The following is an 18,206-nucleotide window of genomic DNA, read 5'->3' on the forward strand; positions in this document are numbered from 1 at the left end:
GATCCACAAGCCACCCAAGAGGGCACTGCAACTTCCTGGAAAACGAAAAAGGACTCGACAACGGTACGTGCCTGACGGCCAGTGGCGGAGTTTTATTGGGGCCAAGGGGGCCTTGGCCCGAAAATTCCCACTACGTGAATAGTAAAATGGCTACTGTTCATTACTGTAGCAAAAGAGTGCCCCCCTCATTTATCTAAAATTCAAGGTCAAGCTCCGCCACTGCTGACGGCTGCAACTTCCTGGAAATCACATGGAAATTTCTTTTTCGTCTTACTCCTCTCTTCGCTACCGCTTCCCGGCAAGAACAACAAAAGTTAAAAGTCATTACCTCCCTCCCTCCCTCCCTCCCAACCAACCACCCACCGCCTGGCATATATACTCACCCCGGGAGTAAGAAAAGAGTAGCTAACAATAACGCTCGTGAGTCGTGGCCGACAATGGCTGGAGCAGGCGCTAATGAGGGCGAGCAGGCTGCTGCTGCTGCTCGTGAGGAGCCATCACCACCAATAATCCTCGCAACTGCAGCAAATGCCCGGCCGCCGCCAGCCACACTACTAGATCCTCGGCTGTTCATGGCTGCTCGCCGCGGCGACAGCAAGCAGCTCAAGGATCTGCTGCTGCTGCTGGAGGACGACGACGACGAGGACCCTGCCACTGCCGTCCGCAGGCCGCCCGTGGAGGCAGAGGCAGCACAACAAGTCGTCGTAGTACAAGTTGATTCTGAGCTTTCTTCTGCTGGTGCTGCACCTGCACCAGCTCCAGCACCATCACCGGCACCGGCACCACTCCCAGTGGTCCTTGATGGGGGCGGGGTGACCATGGATGGGGACTCCCTGCTGCACGTGGTTGCGGCTTGCGGCGACGGCGAGGAATTCATCAAGTGCGCCAAGATGATCGTCCGCGACAAGGAGAGGAAGGGCGGTGCCGGCGCGAAGCGCCTGGTCCTGGAAGCGCGCAACAGCAATGGCGACACGCCGCTGCACTGCGCCGCCGGAGCTGGGAACGCCGAGATGATCTCCTGCCTCGTCGCCCTCGCCAACACCGCCGACGCGAAGGCGTTCGTCAGAATACGGAACCGGTGTGGCATGGGCGGCGGCAGGGGTATGCCGTATGCCCCTGTATGCCTTGGCATACCCATGATTTGATATCAAATTTTAATATATATACATATTTATACGTATCATGTATATTCAGCACATGAAGGAATAAAGTCTACTAGCTCATCAAGGGAGAAACTAGCCCAACAAACTTCAAATAAATCTCATTTCATCCAAACACATAGACTTATAAGCCCCTCCATAAACCCATAAGCTCCTTTAAAGGATGCTTACGAGGTTTATTTCATGTGGGCCGCATCAAGAAAATAACATTTTTTAATATGTACCACTCCACACCCCTATTATTCCGCCTCTACAAGAGGCTTATGGGCTTGAAGTAACCATACAGATCTAGACTCGCGTACTCGCATCTCGCAAGCAGCGAGTCGCATTGTATCACCCCTTTCCCCGCTCGCCTCAGCGCCGCATCCTAGAGGCCTCATCGGCGCATCCCCAGCTCGGCAATTGGCGCTCGACGGCTCTCACACTTGGTCACTCTATCGATAGGCGGGTAGCCCATCACCTCGCGCGCTCGCCCCCATTGGCTATCGCTCGCGGGCTGCGATTACATTTGCTTAGTTACATTTATTCAGAGAGAATTCTTCAGTCAAGTGAAAGATGAGTATATTATCAATCTCTTCGAACAGAAGGGGTTGTAGGATTATATTATAGTAGCCTTTATTGTTTTATAATATTCTTTAATTATTACTTATACTTTGGTTATTATTATGAATTTGTTGTGGCCATTATAACTTATCATCCATTGTATTGCGTATTTGCTTTGAAATTTTTTTATATGTGGCATACCCAGTCACAAATTCCTAGCTCCGCCGCTGCGGTGTGGGGAGACCTCCCTGCACCATGCGATCCGCCGCGCTGCCAGTGCCGACAACAACGCCGACAAGGTGGTGGTCTGCATCATTGACCGGCTCATGTCCGTGGACTCGGAGCTGGCGTGCATCCCAGCGGAGGGAGAGGAGGGTGCTTCTGCTTCCCCGTTGTACCTGGCCATTTCATTAGTCTGTCTCCAACAGCGGACGCATCCCACGACCCAAACCCAAAATACGTCGCACACAGTGCATTTAGGTACCAAAATCGCTCTCCAACGGAGCAGGCAAACGAGCGACGCATTTTGGGTTCGAGCAGGAGTGCAATGCAAAAATGCGTCCGCTCGCGCCGCTACTCCTCCGCCGGCCGGCCGCCACGCTTCCAGAGGTGGGCCCGGCGAGGAGCGGCGGCGGCGGGGCGTGGAGTGGCCGGCGCAGTGGAGAGGGGCCGCGGCGGGGCGGGGCGGACCTACAAGCGGCGCGGCGGAGAGAGGGGAGGAGGAGACGGCGAGCTGCGGAGCTCGAGGCGCCGCCGAGCGCTGCCGAGCTCGAGGTGCCGGAGCGCGCCAGAGCCGAGCCTGCCATGGCCGCCGAGGGAGAGAGGAGGCCCGCCGCCGCCATATGAAGGAGGCCGGCTGGAGATCCTGCCGCCGAGGCCTCCGCGCGCGCCGCCGGAGAAGAGGGAGGGCGCTTTGAGCTCAAGCCCGGCCGGCTCCGCCGCGCTTGGCCGCCGCAGGTGCCCAAGGATCGAGCTCGGCCGGCTCCGGCGCGCGGGCCAGCGCCGCAGAGGCGGGCGGGCTCCTCCTCCCCTCTCTCCGCCGCGCCGCTGCTCGGGAGCGGGTCGGCGGGGCGCGGCGGGGCTGGCGCAGCCGGGAGCAGCTGCGGCGGGGCGGGGCCGGCGCGGCCGGGAGCAGCTGCGGCGGGGTGAGGCCGGCGCGGCGCGGCGAGGACGGCGACGCGAACGAGGCCGGCCAGGAGCTGCAGACGAGGATGGCAACGCGGAGGCAGAGGATTTGGGTTCGCTGTTGGAGTTTGGGTTAGTTTGGGTGACCACTATTTTCCTGTACACGACCCAAATAAGGGAATGGGTGTTGTATTTTAGGTTCTATTGTTGGAGACAGTCTTAGGAGATTTGGAGATTGCAGAGCACCTGCTGGTCAAGAGCGATGGCAGGCTGTCCTACGCCGGACCAGACGGACGAAACGTCTTGCATGCAGCGGTTTCCTGTGGGCGAGGTAAATCTCTCTCAAATCTCTCAATCTCTGTTATTTTTAAAGTAAGCGATATTTTCTTAATCCGTCAATGGGAATTATAATCAGAGCCTGGACAAATCAATTTGAATTCTAATCGGAACTGGGACGAATCAATCGGAATTCTAATCGTAACACGGACAATCAATATCTCGCACAATCACAACACAATCTGTACATGAAGTGAATTAACACAAAATCGATGATATTACGTGGATCTATTATATTACCCGTACCAATGTACGAGTACTATGCTAGTCTTCTTAAATAACGCAAGCATGCGTCCTATCTGCCTGCTTGTGCCTCTGTTAATTGTTGATTTTTTTTTCAAACTTTGATCAACAATATTTAATTGATGAATTATTTGAATAATAAATCAAAAATAAAGTACCACCACGTCTAATTATTATATCGTAAAATAAAGTAGGGTTATGGTATGTATTTACAATTAATCGATCCTGCTGAACTGCATGCAGCGCTGCCTATACTTTTGAAGTTGCTCAAGGACCAGACGAAGACGGCTGACCTCGTGTGGCAGCTGACTAGCCAGAGGGACAAGCTGGACGGGAGAACCCCTCTTCACTCGGCTACTGCAGCGTTGAAAGCGCGGCCCTGGAGTTGCCTTCTTTTCAGATTGTTTCCTCAGTTTTTGTCGGGGTCATGGTGGGCGGCGACCAAGGCGCTTCTGGATGCTAATGTATCCACGGCGTATCAGGCGGACAATGAGGGATCCTACCCCGTACACGCTGCCGCATGGTCTCACTGCCTAAGCGTCGTCAAGTTGCTGCTGGAGAGGTGCCCGGACAGCGCCACTCTGCGAGATGGTAAAGGGAGGACTTTCCTCCATGTTGCTGTTGAGGAGGAGTTCCCAGGCATGGTTCAATATGTGTGTGGGATGCCGCAGTTTGCATGCATCCTGAATGCGCAGGACAAGAACGGGCTGCACCGAGCTGTCCATGCTGGGAATGTGGCAATCTGCAGCTGTCTCATTCGGAATCGGCAGGTACGGTTGGATGTAGCAAATAAAGACGGGATGACACCTCTTGATCTCGCATGGAGTTTGAACCCTCCAGGGTTTTCAGTATTTCATGGTGAGCAATTTGTTCTCTCTCTCTCTCTCTCCCCCCCCCCCTTTTTTCCGAGAAAGTGCTGCTGCTGCTGCTAATTAACACTGCATATATATTCTACTCTTGCTTGCATGCAGAATCCAAGATCTATTATAGAGATGACATTAGCATACGCAGGAGCTCGGCCCGGTCCGGTTCGGCCGCAGCTCTTGTATGAGAAATCTCTCTCTAAAAGAGACGTGGACGGAGAATCAGAGAAGCATACACAGGCGACGCAGGTGATGAGCATTGTCGCTGTACTCATCGCTACTGTGACATTTGCATCAGCTTTCACGCTGCCCGGAGGTTATCGCGCAGTGGGGACGGCCGTGCTTGCTGGGACCAGCGGCTATGCCTTCGATGCCTTTATCCTGGCCGACACTCTGGCATTCATCTGCTCCAGCGTGGCTACCTTCAGCCTCGTCTACGCCGGGGTGCCGGCTATGGACATCTCCATCCGCACCTACTACTTCAATCTTTCTGCCTTTTTGCTGCAGAACGCAGGAAGAAGTTTCGTGGTCGCGTTCGGACTGTGTTTGTATCTCGTGCTGGCTCCAGCGGATCGTATGGTTGCAGTCTCTGTCTGTGTCGTTATTTTTGCATCTTTGCTTTTTGGAAACATGGAAGCTTGGAAGATCACTTGTCTGGCGATCACGGTCCGCGCTCGAGCTGGAATTCGACCATATGCACTGCGGAGTTACGCGCAAGCAATTTCTTTTCATGTCTTGGTACACTTCGGGAGCTTCATAATAATCTTCGGCCTCCCAGCAATTCGCAAGTGGGCAACATCAGCTAAATAGGAGCCAACATTCCTTGGTCGCCATGCCAAGAGCGCATACATCCATCGTCAGGCCCAAATAATCGATCGTCTTCAGACTGTATTATCTAATAATTTAGTTTTCCAAAATCTGCACAATAGTGTATCATGTGTACACACTACTTCTGTGTACTGGTTTATCAACTTCTTCTTTTTTTAACTTAAAACAAACCATATACGGCTGCAATGCTTCTAAGGATTTCTTCAGCTTTGTACCACATCATCAAATAGACAAATATACAATGAGCGAGCTGGATTCCTTTACCTTTCCCCGTCAGGAAAAGGGTTTATGTATCACTAATCATTTCAATCTGGAGTCTGGAGGCAAAGCACATCTTTAAAGGGCATGTTATTTCATACAGCACAATGGTCTCTCGCTCATACACAAACATCTATCACAAGATGATGAGCCCCGAAACAAGGCCCTCACATACCCGCCAGGGGCATGTTCAACCATACACAGCACAAGCCTCACTTCATGTACCTCTGCAGAAATTTGCGGTGGAAATCACTTCTGATGGTGTCATTGATGAACCGTTTTGGAGTCTTGGTCTCTCCACGTGTCTGGTTCTTGAATACCACATCATCATCCCACCTACAAACCACACATGTCAGAGCAAGATTAGGCTCACCAGAAGTCGCTTGTGGATTTCTATACATGACATGGTATGACACAAGAAGCTAAACATCAGTATCTTACCTTCTCTTAACGCTGAAGGAGCCCGGATTGTTAATATTGATCAAAGGGTTTCCCCGCATCAGTTCAGCCTCCTTCATCTTGGCCTCCTCTTCTGCTTGTTGGCGCTCCTGCAATTCAACCATTTCCATTATGCTGCTCCCAAAACCTAAATGAACATCCCATTGGAAAATCATGATAGAGATACAAAAATTAACAAACCTTTCTAAGCTTCTCCTCAGCTCTTTCTTTCTTAATCCTCTCGAGCTCTGCCATTAGTGCTTCCGTGTCATCGTCGTCGTCATCTTCATCCTCATCACTGAATAGAAATTGCAATTCAATGTATATAAGAGCAGCAAAACATAGTGAAGCAAAATTTCCCACATTATGAGAACGTGACACAAACAATTACTCCTAAACAGTGTTGCCTTATTTATCAGCCCAATTAAAGTGAAGATAAAAAGCACTACTATACTAGGCAATGCGCAATAACAGATATAAATCACTACTCAACAAGTGTGTGGTCTTGTGGCATGTGGCTATAGAACATTTTACTGAAGGTGACACAGAAAGAACAAAAAGATGTTTTTAACACAATCTACAAAATAGTTACTGCAGTCACAAATCAGGTCAATCCTGCTAATAAGGTAGAAACAAGAATAATCGCAACAGTTGTCACTTAATAAAAGGGAAATGATACAGACCTTTCGTCGTCACTTTTAGGCTCCACATCAGAGTCATCTGCATCGATTTCTCGTGGAACTATCTTATCCTCAGCATCTCTCTTTGAACCTGTGAGTTAGAGCAAGAAAGGAATAAGTCATCCCTAAGCCACAGCATGAACAGATATTGTGCAGCATTTTTTCCCACCAACCTTCTAAGAGAAGGCTTTTCCGCCGGTCTCTCTCTTCTGCAGGCAAGAATATGCATGTTAGGAATTGTACAACTAAATTTCAATTTACAATTAGATGACCATGTAAGAAGGTGGAAATGAAAAGGTAGGCATACCGGCATAGGACTTATCCTTGGAAGAGTAGTGCTTGCGTTCACGTTCCTCAAGTTCCTCCCTGAGGTTCCTCTTCTGTAACTCCTCTTGGGTCTGCTGGCCCTCTTTCCTGTATAATACATGGGAGTAGGTCGTGAGCAATAGAGGGAAAAACCTCAGGCTGACATAATGGCAACGGCTACATGCAGCCAATCTCACTTGCTGGTTTAGATAGAGACAATCGGTGGGATTATACATAACGATGAAAAAGGAATATCTTAGCTGTATCTGGGGAGGGTTACTTTTGATTCCAAGATACTAACAGAAACATATACACGTTTTAAAAAAGTATATAAGTCGGTGGTGCTGAAATTTTGTTTGGCTTGAGAAGAAAATTGAGCAAATTTGAGTTGGTAAATGCTAAATTGATTATGACAAAACTGTCCCATGTCCAAAGTCAGGAACTTTTGCATTGTAGAATAGACTAGATAAATAATAGAAGCGAACATTTGGAGCCTTAGTTTCCTAGGAAGAAGTTACTAGCTCGGTATGAGGAAAAATCAAACCCTGTATAAGATACTAGTCAAACCTTGTATGCAATTTGCACATGTATAATCCAAATTACATGGTGCAGTAAAAATTGTATGGTGATGAGGGGGAGCAAAAGCGTGCTGTTGCCTTCAAGCGATCATGTGGTGCAAACGGGTTAATAACTAGCAACCGGACTGAGGTTAAGCACTCTAGAGTTTAGAATTAAGCGATCGGGTGGTGGCAACAAAGTAAACGCAAGGTTTGAGGCACCGATGATTTGGTAGCCGACATAACGTGGCGATTATGGTCGTGGTGGGGTCGAACACGCCGCCCCAATCGAGGAATGACCACCCCTCGTCGAAAAACAAACAAACCCTAGCCCGTTTCCCCAATCTGAGTCCTCCGTCGAGCTAGGCGCAACTGTTTTTTTTTTTATATATATATATGTAGGCGAACTGTTAGGGGGAAACAAGGAAGAAATCGCGATCTCCAAGGCAGGAAGCAGGCAATGAATCCCGGTCCCGGTGTAGGAAGAGGAAGATTTGATTATATTCCGTGGAAGGATGGATGAAACGCATACCTGGGCTTGAGGGAGGTGTGGGCGGCGAGGTCGCGGGAGGAGAACTTCTGGGAGGGGCCGAAGATGCGGGTGCCCCCCTGCTCGTTGCCGCCCTTGGCCGGCGCCCAGGTCGGGCGCGCCGCCGTAGTCATCTTCCTTGGCGCGGATTGGAGGAAACCCTAGGCGGGTGGATCCCTGCCTGGTTCGTTGGGGTGGTGGCTGGCTCCGGGCTGGTGAAGACGAGAGGAGTCAGGTGGTGGCTTGGCTGTGGCTGTGGCTGGCCGACGCGACACAATTGCGGCGAAGCCCCTCGCCAAATCTGGTACTCCCTCCGTTCCAAAATAAACACAATTTTAGGATTCAAATTTTGTCCCAAAATAAACACTCACTTTGACCACATGCGAGAGCATCAGTGTGCGCTGATCTAATATGAACAAATGGCAGTGCACTGCTCCGGTAAAAAAGAAATAGCAGGAACCTGCATGCACCGATGTGGAGCGCTCCCGTCCACTCATTCATCATCTTCCAAAATACTCTTGCAAAGGCTAGCTGGTGTTCAGTCACCCGCTTTCCAGAAGTTGTCATTATGGTTGATATTAACAAGGGCAATTTTGTAATTTCACATACATCTTAGTTTGCATGCCTAGTCCTAGAATTGCAATTATTCTGGAACGGAAGGAGTATTTTATTTATTATTTATTTAAGAGACGATGATGACGGACTGCGGCCGGCGTCCGAGGGAAGTGGGCAAAGCGTAAGGCCGTGCCGTATGGAAAGATGCCGTCGAAAGCCCAGGACAGGGAGGAAGGCGTGGCCCATATAACAGCAAGTAGGTAGGTCATATATGGGCCATTGATGCGATTGGGCCGCTGGGTTTGGATTCTGAGGTTCCCCTACTCCAGATTTCATGTTTTGAGTCTAAACAGCCCCAACAAACCAACCCACATGTGTAATCCAGTCAAAATTATTTCGAAATATTTTTTTATTCCGGAACAATTTTCCGTCAACAGCGAGATGTCTATGGTGACTTCGTCAATCTTGAGAATTTGCCGGCTCAGTCTTCGAAGATGCTCATAGGGTAGGATTTGCGTACGTGTGTTCATAGGGGTGTGAGCGTGCGTGCGTTGTGAGTGTCTGAGTTGTACTGTGTAATCTCAAAAAATAATAAAAAAATTGTTGTTCTAAAAAAATATTTTGGAACAAAAAAATTGTGGCAGAACCATTTTGAATTATACTAGTTTAAGTGCACTAAACATCTAAATGCACCTCAGCCGGTATAACCATTGGTCTGTCGGGTAATATCCCGATGAAACCACTTGATATCGGACCGTAACACAAGTATACATCCCGCACGAAGGCGAGTCAGAGATACAATAATTCTACAATAAATTACATCACATAGATAAGGAGTATACTTTACATCGGAGTTTTGAAGCTAATAAGCCGAAGCTCTAGCTTTTACAAGTTTTATTCCAAAAAAAACTAGAGAAGTTTCACAAAAGCAGAGTATAAAAAAGAAGTTTTGCAGTGGAAAGTAAAACACGAATATACACAATGTCGTAGGGGTGATGTCATGATAAGCCCGGGCATGACATCATTCATCCGAACCATAGCTGGTAGATAGTTCCCATTCCATAGACCAGCCAATTCATACTATTGTTGTGATCATCAGAAGGCATTCCTGAAAACATTGTCAAAAGTAAGTCTGAGTATACTAATACTCAGCAAGACTGACCCATATAAGGGTATATAACAGTCCTTTAACTAGACATGCAAAACTTGTGAAGGCTCTGGGTTTTTTTTTCTGAAAAGCAACAAAGAGTGGATCCTTACTTTCAAATTTTAGCTTTCAGATTCTAGTTGGATTAACCAGTCTTGGTAAGCACCTATCTGTACAAATATGGTAGAGTTTTTAATTGCATCCAACAAGATTAAGTATCATAATTGTTCCACTTCTTACTCTATGTGGCAAAGGGATCAAGCATTCTCAATATCCATGAGAAACGAACGATTCTGAATCGAATTTCCAACCTTGCAAGGGTAAACCTAACACACACGCTTGGAGCACTGACGAGTCACTCCCAAGCAACTGTTTGCTTCTCATTTCGGTTCATGGATCAGCGTCACTCTCCCCGACTACAGAGAACCGCTCTTCTCTGCACCCGTGGTTTGTTGTGCAACATAAAATAAACTTTAGTTATAGATTAATTTCCTATCTCTAAGAGAGAGTGGGGGGGTATGTCCATTTGCCGGGCCGAGGAGTTACTAGGCTTACCGCGTACCATATTTACGGCATGTGGTAGTACTTTCAAATGCTTAACCACCGCTACCACACACTGCGGTCTTATCAAGTTCATCAACATAGACGGACTTCAACAAATCCGTCCATGATCCTTATAGTGATTGCAAGAAGTAAACAATCAACTCCTATAAAGCTCGCGAGTGACAGGCAATCACTCGACTTTTACCGATCCTATTAGCATAGCATCTAGTCGGACTCAATTTCTAGTGTTCAATCAATAGGTACCTAGAATTATGCATCTAAGGTTTTCAATCAACTCCAATAACTTAAATGCACAAGTAAATAATAACATAAGTTGCATAATTTAAAATAATTGAATTATGCACCGGGGTTGCCTGTAGAGGTGTATATGGAGTCAGTAAACTGGGGTTCCTCCAAATCGGAGTTCGGGATTTCAGTAATGTTAAAAGCGTTAACTTGAGCTTCAGAGAAAAATCTCGTCTGGATCCTGGATGAGCTCGTACGTTCCGTCTGCTAGCGGGGTGACTTCTATATGAAATGCAATATTTGGAACAATTAGTGAAATGCTTGAGTATAGCTTTCCTTCACTAAAAAGTTGGAATTTAAACAATCCACCAAAAAGGTTTTAATTAAATTTGTAAAAACATAAACAATATACAAAGAAAAAAATTTGAAAAGCATGAGCTAAAGTTTGGTAAAGGGTTTTGAAAATTTTTATAAAGTTGGTCATGTGCTATAGAACACATGATTCAAAACTCCTTTAAAGCATAGCTTTAGAATAAAAGTTTAAATTAAAAAGAGCTATTATTAACTTTTATTTTTGAAATTTGCTACACAAGAAAATATTTCAAACTCTTCACATCAGATGATAGAGCTAAATAAAAGGAACACAACAAAATTAATTTCACATTTTTCTGATTTTTCTACAATTTTCTAGGATTTTTCAAAGTTCACTGGAAAAAGAAATAAAAAGGAAAAAGAACTTTTGCAGAAAGGACCCTAGAAAGTTTTTGGGGCTTGCAATTAGGCCCTTGGCCGGAGTCAGAGGGGGAGGAGAGGGTTGACCGGCCAAATCCGGTGACGGTGATCGCCGGCGGCGAGGGCCAGGGGGCTAGGGAGCCAGAGGGGCTCAGGGCGCACCTATTGACGTGCTTGGGGGCAGTGGCGGAGCTCGGCCAGAAATTTAGGTGGGGCATAATTTTTTATGTTATCTTATGGCCACACATGAATGTCAAATATAGTCTATTACTAACTAAACAAGAGTAAGAAAATCTAACTAAACCTATGAATTTGAAAAACAAATTAGTTAGTGTATAATATATCATATATGATTATCTAAAAATAGCACACAAGAACAAGGAGACATATCTTCCTAACCAGCTGCCCCTGCACTGCAAGACTGAGCTGCTGAGGCAGGCAGCCAGGCAGATACTAGGCAGCAGCAGCCACCCAGCGGCAACCCTGCAGGCTAGCATGGCAAGGGGCGCCAGCGGGCCGCACAGGCAGCAAGGTCGTCGGTCAGAGACGGCGTCGTGGTAGGCAGCAGCAAGGCCTGGGGCGCGGCGGCGGCGCGCTAAGGGCGGTACGACGGTGGCCTGATACACAGCGCAGTGATGAACTGAAGGATCGGTCGGGAGATTGGGGATCGAGAGCTATGCAGTGGCTGGTGATTTCTTGCACTGATGGGCTCTTTCCACGTATTGGGCCTCTAGCCCATTCGTTCCGTCATGCGCCCACTGGGTCATCTGAGGAAGAAGAGAAGGGTACTAGGGGCTCCCTGCTGGCAGTAGGTGGGGCAGCTGGGCAGCTGCCCCACCCTGCCACATGGGGAGCTCCGCCTCTGCTTGGGGGCCAGAGAGGGTGGCTGGAAGGGCCTTGTCGGCGGGGAGCAGAGCTCGGCGGCGGAGGCACACGACGACGAAGGTGCTCCGGCAGTGGAATGGCGAGGATGGACGGCTAGTGAGCTTCGTGGGATCACGGCGAAACTGGCAAGGAGGTTGGGGTGGTTGAGGCGATGTTGTAGCGACGGGTCGGCGGTGAGCAGAGCTCGCCATGGAAAGAGAAGGGGGCAGCGGAGGTATACACCGGCGATGGGGCTGGGTCTGCCCTTTTATAGGCCAAATGTGGAGAGGATGAGTACCGAGAAGGGCCTGGGGATGTACTTGGCAGGAGGAGGAGCGAAAATGGAGACAGCATTTGTCTCTCCACGGCGGTGTGGCGCGCATGCGGAAGGCCAGCAGGGGCGGCGTGGGTGGCGGCGGCAGGCCTGGGCATTCGGTTTAACCGAACCGAACCGATAGGTTCTTCAGTTTTTTAGCAAACTTCGGTTCTCCAGAAATGAGAACCATTCGGTTCCTAGAAAATCTGAGAACCGAGCAATTCGGTTTCGGTTTTTTTCGGTTTCGGTTCCGATTCCTACCGAAAGAACCGAGCGTGTTCAACGCTCGTCGCTGCTCCGTCGTCCATGCTCCACCCTGCTGTCGCTGCTGACCCGGGCGGAGGCAGGAGGGTGCCATGCCGCTATACCTTAGGCGGAGTCTGCCGTCGTCGCGCATCCTCGCCCACCGGCCGCCATGGAGTTCGCCGTCACCGCGCACCCCCTCCTGCAGTGCATCCTCCTCTGCAGGGAGCCAGGGACGGCTGGAGCCGCCATCGTCTCCCTCGCCAGGGATTGGAGGAGCCGCCGCCACCGGATCCCGATGGAATTGGAGGAGGAGCCGCCGCGGATTTGAGGAAGGGACGACCCCGTCTTGCTGCATGCTGTAGCGGGGAAGCCTCAAGGCGGCGCAAGCTTGCGAGGGACGAGGGGCGGAGCCGGCGTGGCCGTGTGGGTGGGACCGAGGGAGGCGACACCGGCCGTGCATGGTGCCGCCGTACTGGTAGGGAGGGAGGGGGACGGGGGCGGGGCAGGGCGCCGCCGCTCCGAGACTCTGAGAGGGAGGGAGGAAGACTGGGGCGGGGCGGGGCACCGCCGGCTGCCGCGCCGCGAGGGAGGGAGACGGGGCCGGGGCAGCGGCGCCACCGCGCCGGGAGGGAGGAAGACGGGGCGGGGCAGTTCGCCGCCGCGCCGGGACTCTGAGGGGGAGGGAAGCTGCCTTGCCGAGACGAGGGCGGGGCGGGGCAGGGCGGGTGGGACTGGGGAGGGGCGCTGGTGCGGGCTCTGCAGCCGCTGGTCGCGGGGTTTGCTATTGGGCTTAGGTTTTGCTACTGGGCTTGATGGGATGAATGTTTGGTTGTGTATTAATTTCGGTTCTTTCGGTTTAACCGAGAACCGAACCGAATTAACCGAGTAAATTCGGTTCCTGAGAACCTGGAACTGAATGGGAACCGAAATTCTCGGTTTCGCTTCGGTTCGGCTTCGGTTCTCGGTTTTTTCGATTCGGTCCTCGGTTCTCGGTTTTTCGTGCCCAGGGCGAGGCGGCGGGATCCTGTGCGCGGCGCGTGGAGGCAGCGAGGCGGTCCGGGGAGGCGGAACTGGGGGTGGTGCCGTAGTTTCGAGCTCGCCGGAGAAGGGAACCAACGGTGGCGAGCTGGGCCGCGTGCGTGGAAGAAAGGGGAGGCGCCTGCGAGGGTTGGAGTGGGGTCAGGAGAGGCTTAGGGAGGCCGAGTGTCACTCCAGTCAGCGGCGCAGGGTCAAACCGCGGCAGGGAACCGATGGCGGCGGCGTAGCAGAGGCTCCGACGATGTCGGAGGTGGAAGAAGGGTAGGAGGGGCCATTTTGCAAATAGTGAAAAGTGTAAGGGGCTAACTTTAAACTAAAATTTTCTCGCGGATCTAGGGCTCAAATGAAAAAGTGCCCAAAATAAAAGTTGTTCAGTTTTTTAAGACCTGCAACTTTCATGTTGTGCAAATTTTCACTAGATCAAAGGATTTTGAAATATTTTCAAAATTTCAAATGAACTCTATTTAATAAAAGAAAAATACTTTTTTGATAGCAAATTTATCACAATTTTGGACTTAAATGCCATAAAGCTGCCAAAATCATGATTACTTGCATATTTTCAAGAAAGCCCTTCAAAAATTTAGAATTACTCCCTAGGTCAAACTTTTTGCAAACAGGGGCTAGTAATTTTGCATAATTACACATATGCCCCTAAATTGTACTGAAAAAAATTTGACTATCAAACAAGGATAAACACACAAAATGCACACATAACCTTATGTTCTGATAGCTAGACACCTGCAGGGTCACAAAAATAGTTATTGGGTCTTGTGTGATGGTTTGACCGCTAGTCACTCGTGTGACCCCTAATATTTGGGGAATTATGTCTGTCTTGGGTTTGGATTCCGTTCTGACTGAATTCAGAGGTCTACATTTTTTTTTTCGAAAAATTCAGAGGTCACCATACAATACGCACACATCTTTCTTGCTTTGTCAGATTTGAGACATGCAACATTCTGATTTTCGGGCAGAGCTAGTAAGTAGCAACAAACTGAGACGAACATAGTACAACTTGCAGGGCCGGCCAGGGCAGCAGCCTCCTTAATCTTTTGATTAGTACAGAGAGTATGACTGTATGAGGAGGGAAATTCAACTAGCACACGCACGGCACGGTCCTTTCCTGTTTCCTTATTACAGTAAGTAATTGTTTTCAGATCAGACTAGTAGTAGTAGCAGCAGCAGCTAGTTGCTGCTGCTTGGGACGTCGTAGGCGCAGTGCTGCAGGGTGAGCTGGTCGATGGGCAGCGTGTCCGTCGGGAAGGGGCAGCCGCCGGCGACGTCGCCGCCGCCGCTCTGCTGCAGCGCGTCGCACGGCGGCGGGGTGACGTTGGCCGACACGCCCTCGACGTCGGTGCAGGTCCAGGGGTACTTCTTCGATTTGTCGAGCTCGGCCGTGACGTTGGCGAGGCAGATGCCCCGGAAGGGCGCGCCCTGGATGCCCTCGAGGCGCGCCGCCGCCTTGTACACCCCCGTCGCCACCACGTCCTGGTAGCTGATGCCCTCCACCAAGGGCACCGCGCTCGGGTCGAAGCCGTCGTCCGGGTGGGACTTGTAGTTGCCCGTCATCCAGAACACCCACTTCATGGTCTGGAGCGTCATCCGCCGCACGAACACGTCGCGCACGTAGGCGCCCCGCCCCACGGCGGTCTTGATCCGCACGCCCGACTCGGAGTCGACGGCGGCGATGTCCTCGGCGCGCACGTCCCGGATGCCGCCCGACATCTCGCTGCCGAGCGCGATGACGGCGCTGGTGGGCGACACGCAGGTGAGGCGGCGGACGACGATGTGCTCGCTGGGCATGCCGACCCGGATGCCGTACTCGTCCCAGCCGCTCTTGATGGCCACGCAGTCGTCGCCGGAGACGACGTAGCAGTCCTGGATGCGGACGTGGGCGCACGAGTCCGGGTTGATGCCGTCCGTGTTGGGGGACCGCGTCGGCGCCAGGATCGTGACGCCCTGCACCACGATGTTGCGGCTGTACACCGGGTGGATGTTCCACGCCGGCGAGTTGAGCAGCGTCACGTTGGCCACCACCACCGTGTCCGACCACAGCACCTCGATCAGGTAACCCCGCGTGTACTTGAGCTTGTTGCTGCGGAACTTGGACCACCACACCGCGCCCTGCCCGTCGATCGTGCCATTGTCGCCGGTGACCACCACGTCCGTCAGGTTCGACCCGCCGATCAGGCTCGCGTACCGACCGCCGGCCTTGTCCCGGCCTCGCCCGTACGAAGGGAGGGGGTCGATCACCGGCCACTCGCCGATATCCTGTTTGCTTTGCTTTGTTTTGTTTTGTTTTGTTTTGTTTGACAACTGAATTAATGAAGATACCTGAAAGCAAGTAACTTACCTGCGATCCCAGGATGACGGCGTCGCTGTGCAGGAAGAGCGTGAAGTGGCTCGTCAGGTTGAAGGGCCCCGTCAGCCACTTCCCCGCCGGCACGTACAGCATGGCGCCGCCCTCGCCGGAGTACTGCGACAGGTGGTCCACCGCCGAACGGAATGCCGCCGTGTTGGACGTCGTGCCGTCGCCCACGGCGCCGAAGTCCGCCAGCGACGCCGTGTGCGCCCGGCAGTTGGGCGACAGGTACGTGCTTTGCTCGCTCCTGGACGCTGCTGGGGAGTAGTGGTGGCGCCCGGCCACCGTCGACGACGCGGCCACCAGGAGGACGCATACCAACTGTGCTTGCTCACAAACATTGCCTATTGTTATCTAGTGTGGTGGCTGTCATACAGATACAGGAGGAATTTTCTACATCGGGAAATTTAATTTAATTTATGGAGTTTGATTCGCCGGGAAAAAAAACAGAGAGATAATTATCTCTATCTCTATGGCGTAAAAGATGGCAAATCGCAGACTTTGATGGAAGGAAAACGCTCGGAGATTCTCAACTGCTGTATGAATAATAGCCTGGGGAAACAGACAAGTAAATAGAAAAAAGAAAAATTTGCGGTGCGTGCGACAATAGCACCATCTAGTAGTTTGCAATCCGAGAGAGGAAATGGCACATTTGGTCAGCATGATGCACAAGTTGCCCTGTTCAGGCGAAATTGTTGCAACACCTAAAGAACATTATTCTTGAGCAAACAAAAAAGAAACAAAGAAAGAAAAGAGAGGCACATTTCAGTTTCAGTGCGCCATCCCATCCAGAAGGTGGGCATGTTCAAGTTGCAAGCCAAAAAGAGAGCGGAACAGAACTGGATATATCCTTACTTTTCTTTAAAAAAAAACTGGATGAATCCGCTCATCCGCACCTACAAGCTATTCGACCGGACAGAGAGATTTGCCCTCAGTACAGGTGTACAGCCATGAATGATAGTAGGAACCGTGCAGGAAAAGAAGAAGAAGAAGAAACCCGCAGCCGCAGCAGCGACTTGCAAGACGCAGCAATGAAGGATTGGAGGAGAGCTGGTACCTGGAGGAGTGGAGATGCATTTAGCATCGGCGACGCCATTGCTGCTGCAGCTCGGCGCTGGTAACCGCGCGCAGTGGCCTCTAGTGACCCGTGAGGTCACAAGAGAGAAAAGAGGGAGTGGATTGGATGTAGCGGCTGGAGCGGCGCCCAATTTATAGGACTCCTCTCTGCACTGTTGGGCACTACTATACTAGTTCCTTCATTCATTATTACTAACCAAATAAATGATCTGATCCACAACCAACTTTTCCTGCATTCTCTTTTGTGTACCTTGTTGAGTACTGTAGCTCCTTTTCTATAGCACTGATTTGGGGGGAGGATTGCATCTGCAACTGTCCTTCTGATTGTCCGATTACAGCAGCAGCAGTACACAATTTCTTACAGACTTGTGTTCAGTTGCCTGAATCACGTAGCATTGAATCAGACAATCACTAGCTTTCTACCGGCCTAGTGTCCTTTTCCGGTTTCTCTATTCCTAGGTTAGCATTGAATCACTGACACTGTACCGTTCAGGCCTATTAGTAGTAGTAGTTTATTTTAGCATGGTAACTGAATTTCCAAATGTTTACTTTTGTGAAAAGGAACCCGAGTATATAATATACTATGAAATTAAGGGGCACAAGAGGAATCCTGCTGCTTTGCTGTGAGACTGTTTTATTTGTCGCCTTAATTTGTCATATTCTTGTCAGTTAAGGTGGCTATTAATTAAAGCTGTATCGATCGGTTACCAAGAAGTGGAGCGGTAATTTTCTTCTCCGTTGTTAATTTCTCAAATCTAGAGCTCTTTTATTTAGTAAGTACTCTAGGTACAAACGAGGACAGACTAGTAGTACATACTCCTATGTATTGCTGAAAACTAGTGACTCAGAAAACATTGGGATTTGCAGGAGGGTGGAAGAAGAAATGGTGTGGATTACTTGCTATACATTGAGCGAGTGACCCACATAAATTGGATCATATATATGCAAGCGACACAGTCGATGGCAATGGCATCACCAGTTCTTCGTGCTCGTGTTGGTGTCCCCCCACCCCCACAGTCGTCAGACATCACGGGCACCTAGCTAGCTAGTTTTGTTTTGGTTTTGTCGTGGCTGCATGCATTGCATTGGTTGGATGGAATGGAATGGGTCACGGGCGGCTGGCTAGTGCTGAGATGCATGCTTCTGAATTATTGATTGGCAGGCCAGGCCAGGCAGACCCACTGAATCTGAATCACTCACTTCACTAGTGAGTCATC

General features: G+C 50.3%; 3 protein-coding genes across 4 annotated transcripts; 1 reads left to right on the plus strand and 2 right to left on the minus strand.

The window, feature by feature from the left end:
* The first annotated feature begins 392 nt into the window (after positions 1 to 392).
* Positions 393 to 5,374, plus strand: LOC120702337 (protein ACCELERATED CELL DEATH 6-like). 2 transcript variants are annotated; one of them, XM_039986090.1, is made up of 5 exons: positions 393 to 1,076; positions 1,934 to 2,113; positions 3,048 to 3,159; positions 3,651 to 4,265; positions 4,379 to 5,374. In XM_039986090.1, the coding sequence occupies exons 1-5, from the start codon at positions 438 to 440 to the stop codon at positions 4,456 to 4,458; spliced, it is 1,626 nt and encodes a 541-aa protein (XP_039842024.1). In that variant the 5' UTR covers positions 393 to 437; the 3' UTR covers positions 4,459 to 5,374. The 2 variants fall into 2 exon arrangements, with proteins under 2 accessions (XP_039842024.1, XP_039842025.1); XM_039986091.1 differs by having other exon boundaries at positions 3,651 to 4,255.
* Positions 5,334 to 8,158, minus strand: LOC120702340 (protein CWC15 homolog). The gene is made up of 7 exons (XM_039986104.1): positions 7,870 to 8,158; positions 6,782 to 6,888; positions 6,648 to 6,683; positions 6,478 to 6,565; positions 5,996 to 6,092; positions 5,798 to 5,904; positions 5,334 to 5,692 (listed from the first exon to the last, which is right to left on the minus strand). Exons 1-7 carry the CDS (start codon positions 7,998 to 8,000, stop codon positions 5,569 to 5,571), a joined length of 690 nt encoding a protein of 229 aa, XP_039842038.1. The 5' UTR covers positions 8,001 to 8,158; the 3' UTR covers positions 5,334 to 5,568.
* Positions 8,159 to 14,491: 6,333 nt separating this feature from the next.
* Positions 14,492 to 17,124, minus strand: LOC120702341 (probable polygalacturonase). Its single transcript, XM_039986105.1, has 3 exons — positions 16,970 to 17,124; positions 15,904 to 16,233; positions 14,492 to 15,821 (listed from the first exon to the last, which is right to left on the minus strand). The coding sequence occupies exons 1-3, from the start codon at positions 17,006 to 17,008 to the stop codon at positions 14,736 to 14,738; spliced, it is 1,455 nt and encodes a 484-aa protein (XP_039842039.1). The 5' UTR covers positions 17,009 to 17,124; the 3' UTR covers positions 14,492 to 14,735.
* Between the last annotated feature and the right edge of the window lie 1,082 nt (positions 17,125 to 18,206).

The sequence above is a fragment of the Panicum virgatum genome, chromosome 4K (assembly GCF_016808335.1).
Source record: "Panicum virgatum strain AP13 chromosome 4K, P.virgatum_v5, whole genome shotgun sequence".
Lineage (NCBI taxonomy): Eukaryota > Viridiplantae > Streptophyta > Magnoliopsida > Poales > Poaceae > Panicum > Panicum virgatum.

Excerpts from the sequence above, each read along its gene's own strand:
- LOC120702340 (XM_039986104.1), bottom strand. The coding sequence starts at position 8,000 with ATGACTACGGCGGCGCGCCCGACCTGGGCGCCGGCCAAGGGCGGCAAC. Across the intron at positions 6,889-7,869 it reads CACACCTCCCTCAAGCCCAG|GAAAGAGGGCCAGCAGACCC; the intron begins GTATGCGTTTCA and ends TGTATTATACAG. Across the intron at positions 6,684-6,781 it reads CAAGGATAAGTCCTATGCCG|AAGAGAGAGACCGGCGGAAA; the intron begins GTATGCCTACCT and ends TCTTGCCTGCAG.
- LOC120702341 (XM_039986105.1), bottom strand. The coding sequence starts at position 17,008 with ATGGCGTCGCCGATGCTAAATGCATCTCCACTCCTCCAG. Across the intron at positions 16,234-16,969 it reads ATGCATCTCCACTCCTCCAG|TTGGTATGCGTCCTCCTGGT; the intron begins GTACCAGCTCTC and ends GAGCAAGCACAG. Across the intron at positions 15,822-15,903 it reads CCGTCATCCTGGGATCGCAG|GATATCGGCGAGTGGCCGGT; the intron begins GTAAGTTACTTG and ends CAAAGCAAACAG.
- LOC120702337 (XM_039986091.1), top strand. The coding sequence starts at position 438 with ATGGCTGGAGCAGGCGCTAATGAGGGCGAGCAGGCTGCTGCTGCTGCT. Across the intron at positions 3,160-3,650 it reads AGCGGTTTCCTGTGGGCGAG|CGCTGCCTATACTTTTGAAG; the intron begins GTAAATCTCTCT and ends AACTGCATGCAG. Across the intron at positions 4,256-4,378 it reads TGAACCCTCCAGGGTTTTCA|AATCCAAGATCTATTATAGA; the intron begins GTATTTCATGGT and ends GCTTGCATGCAG.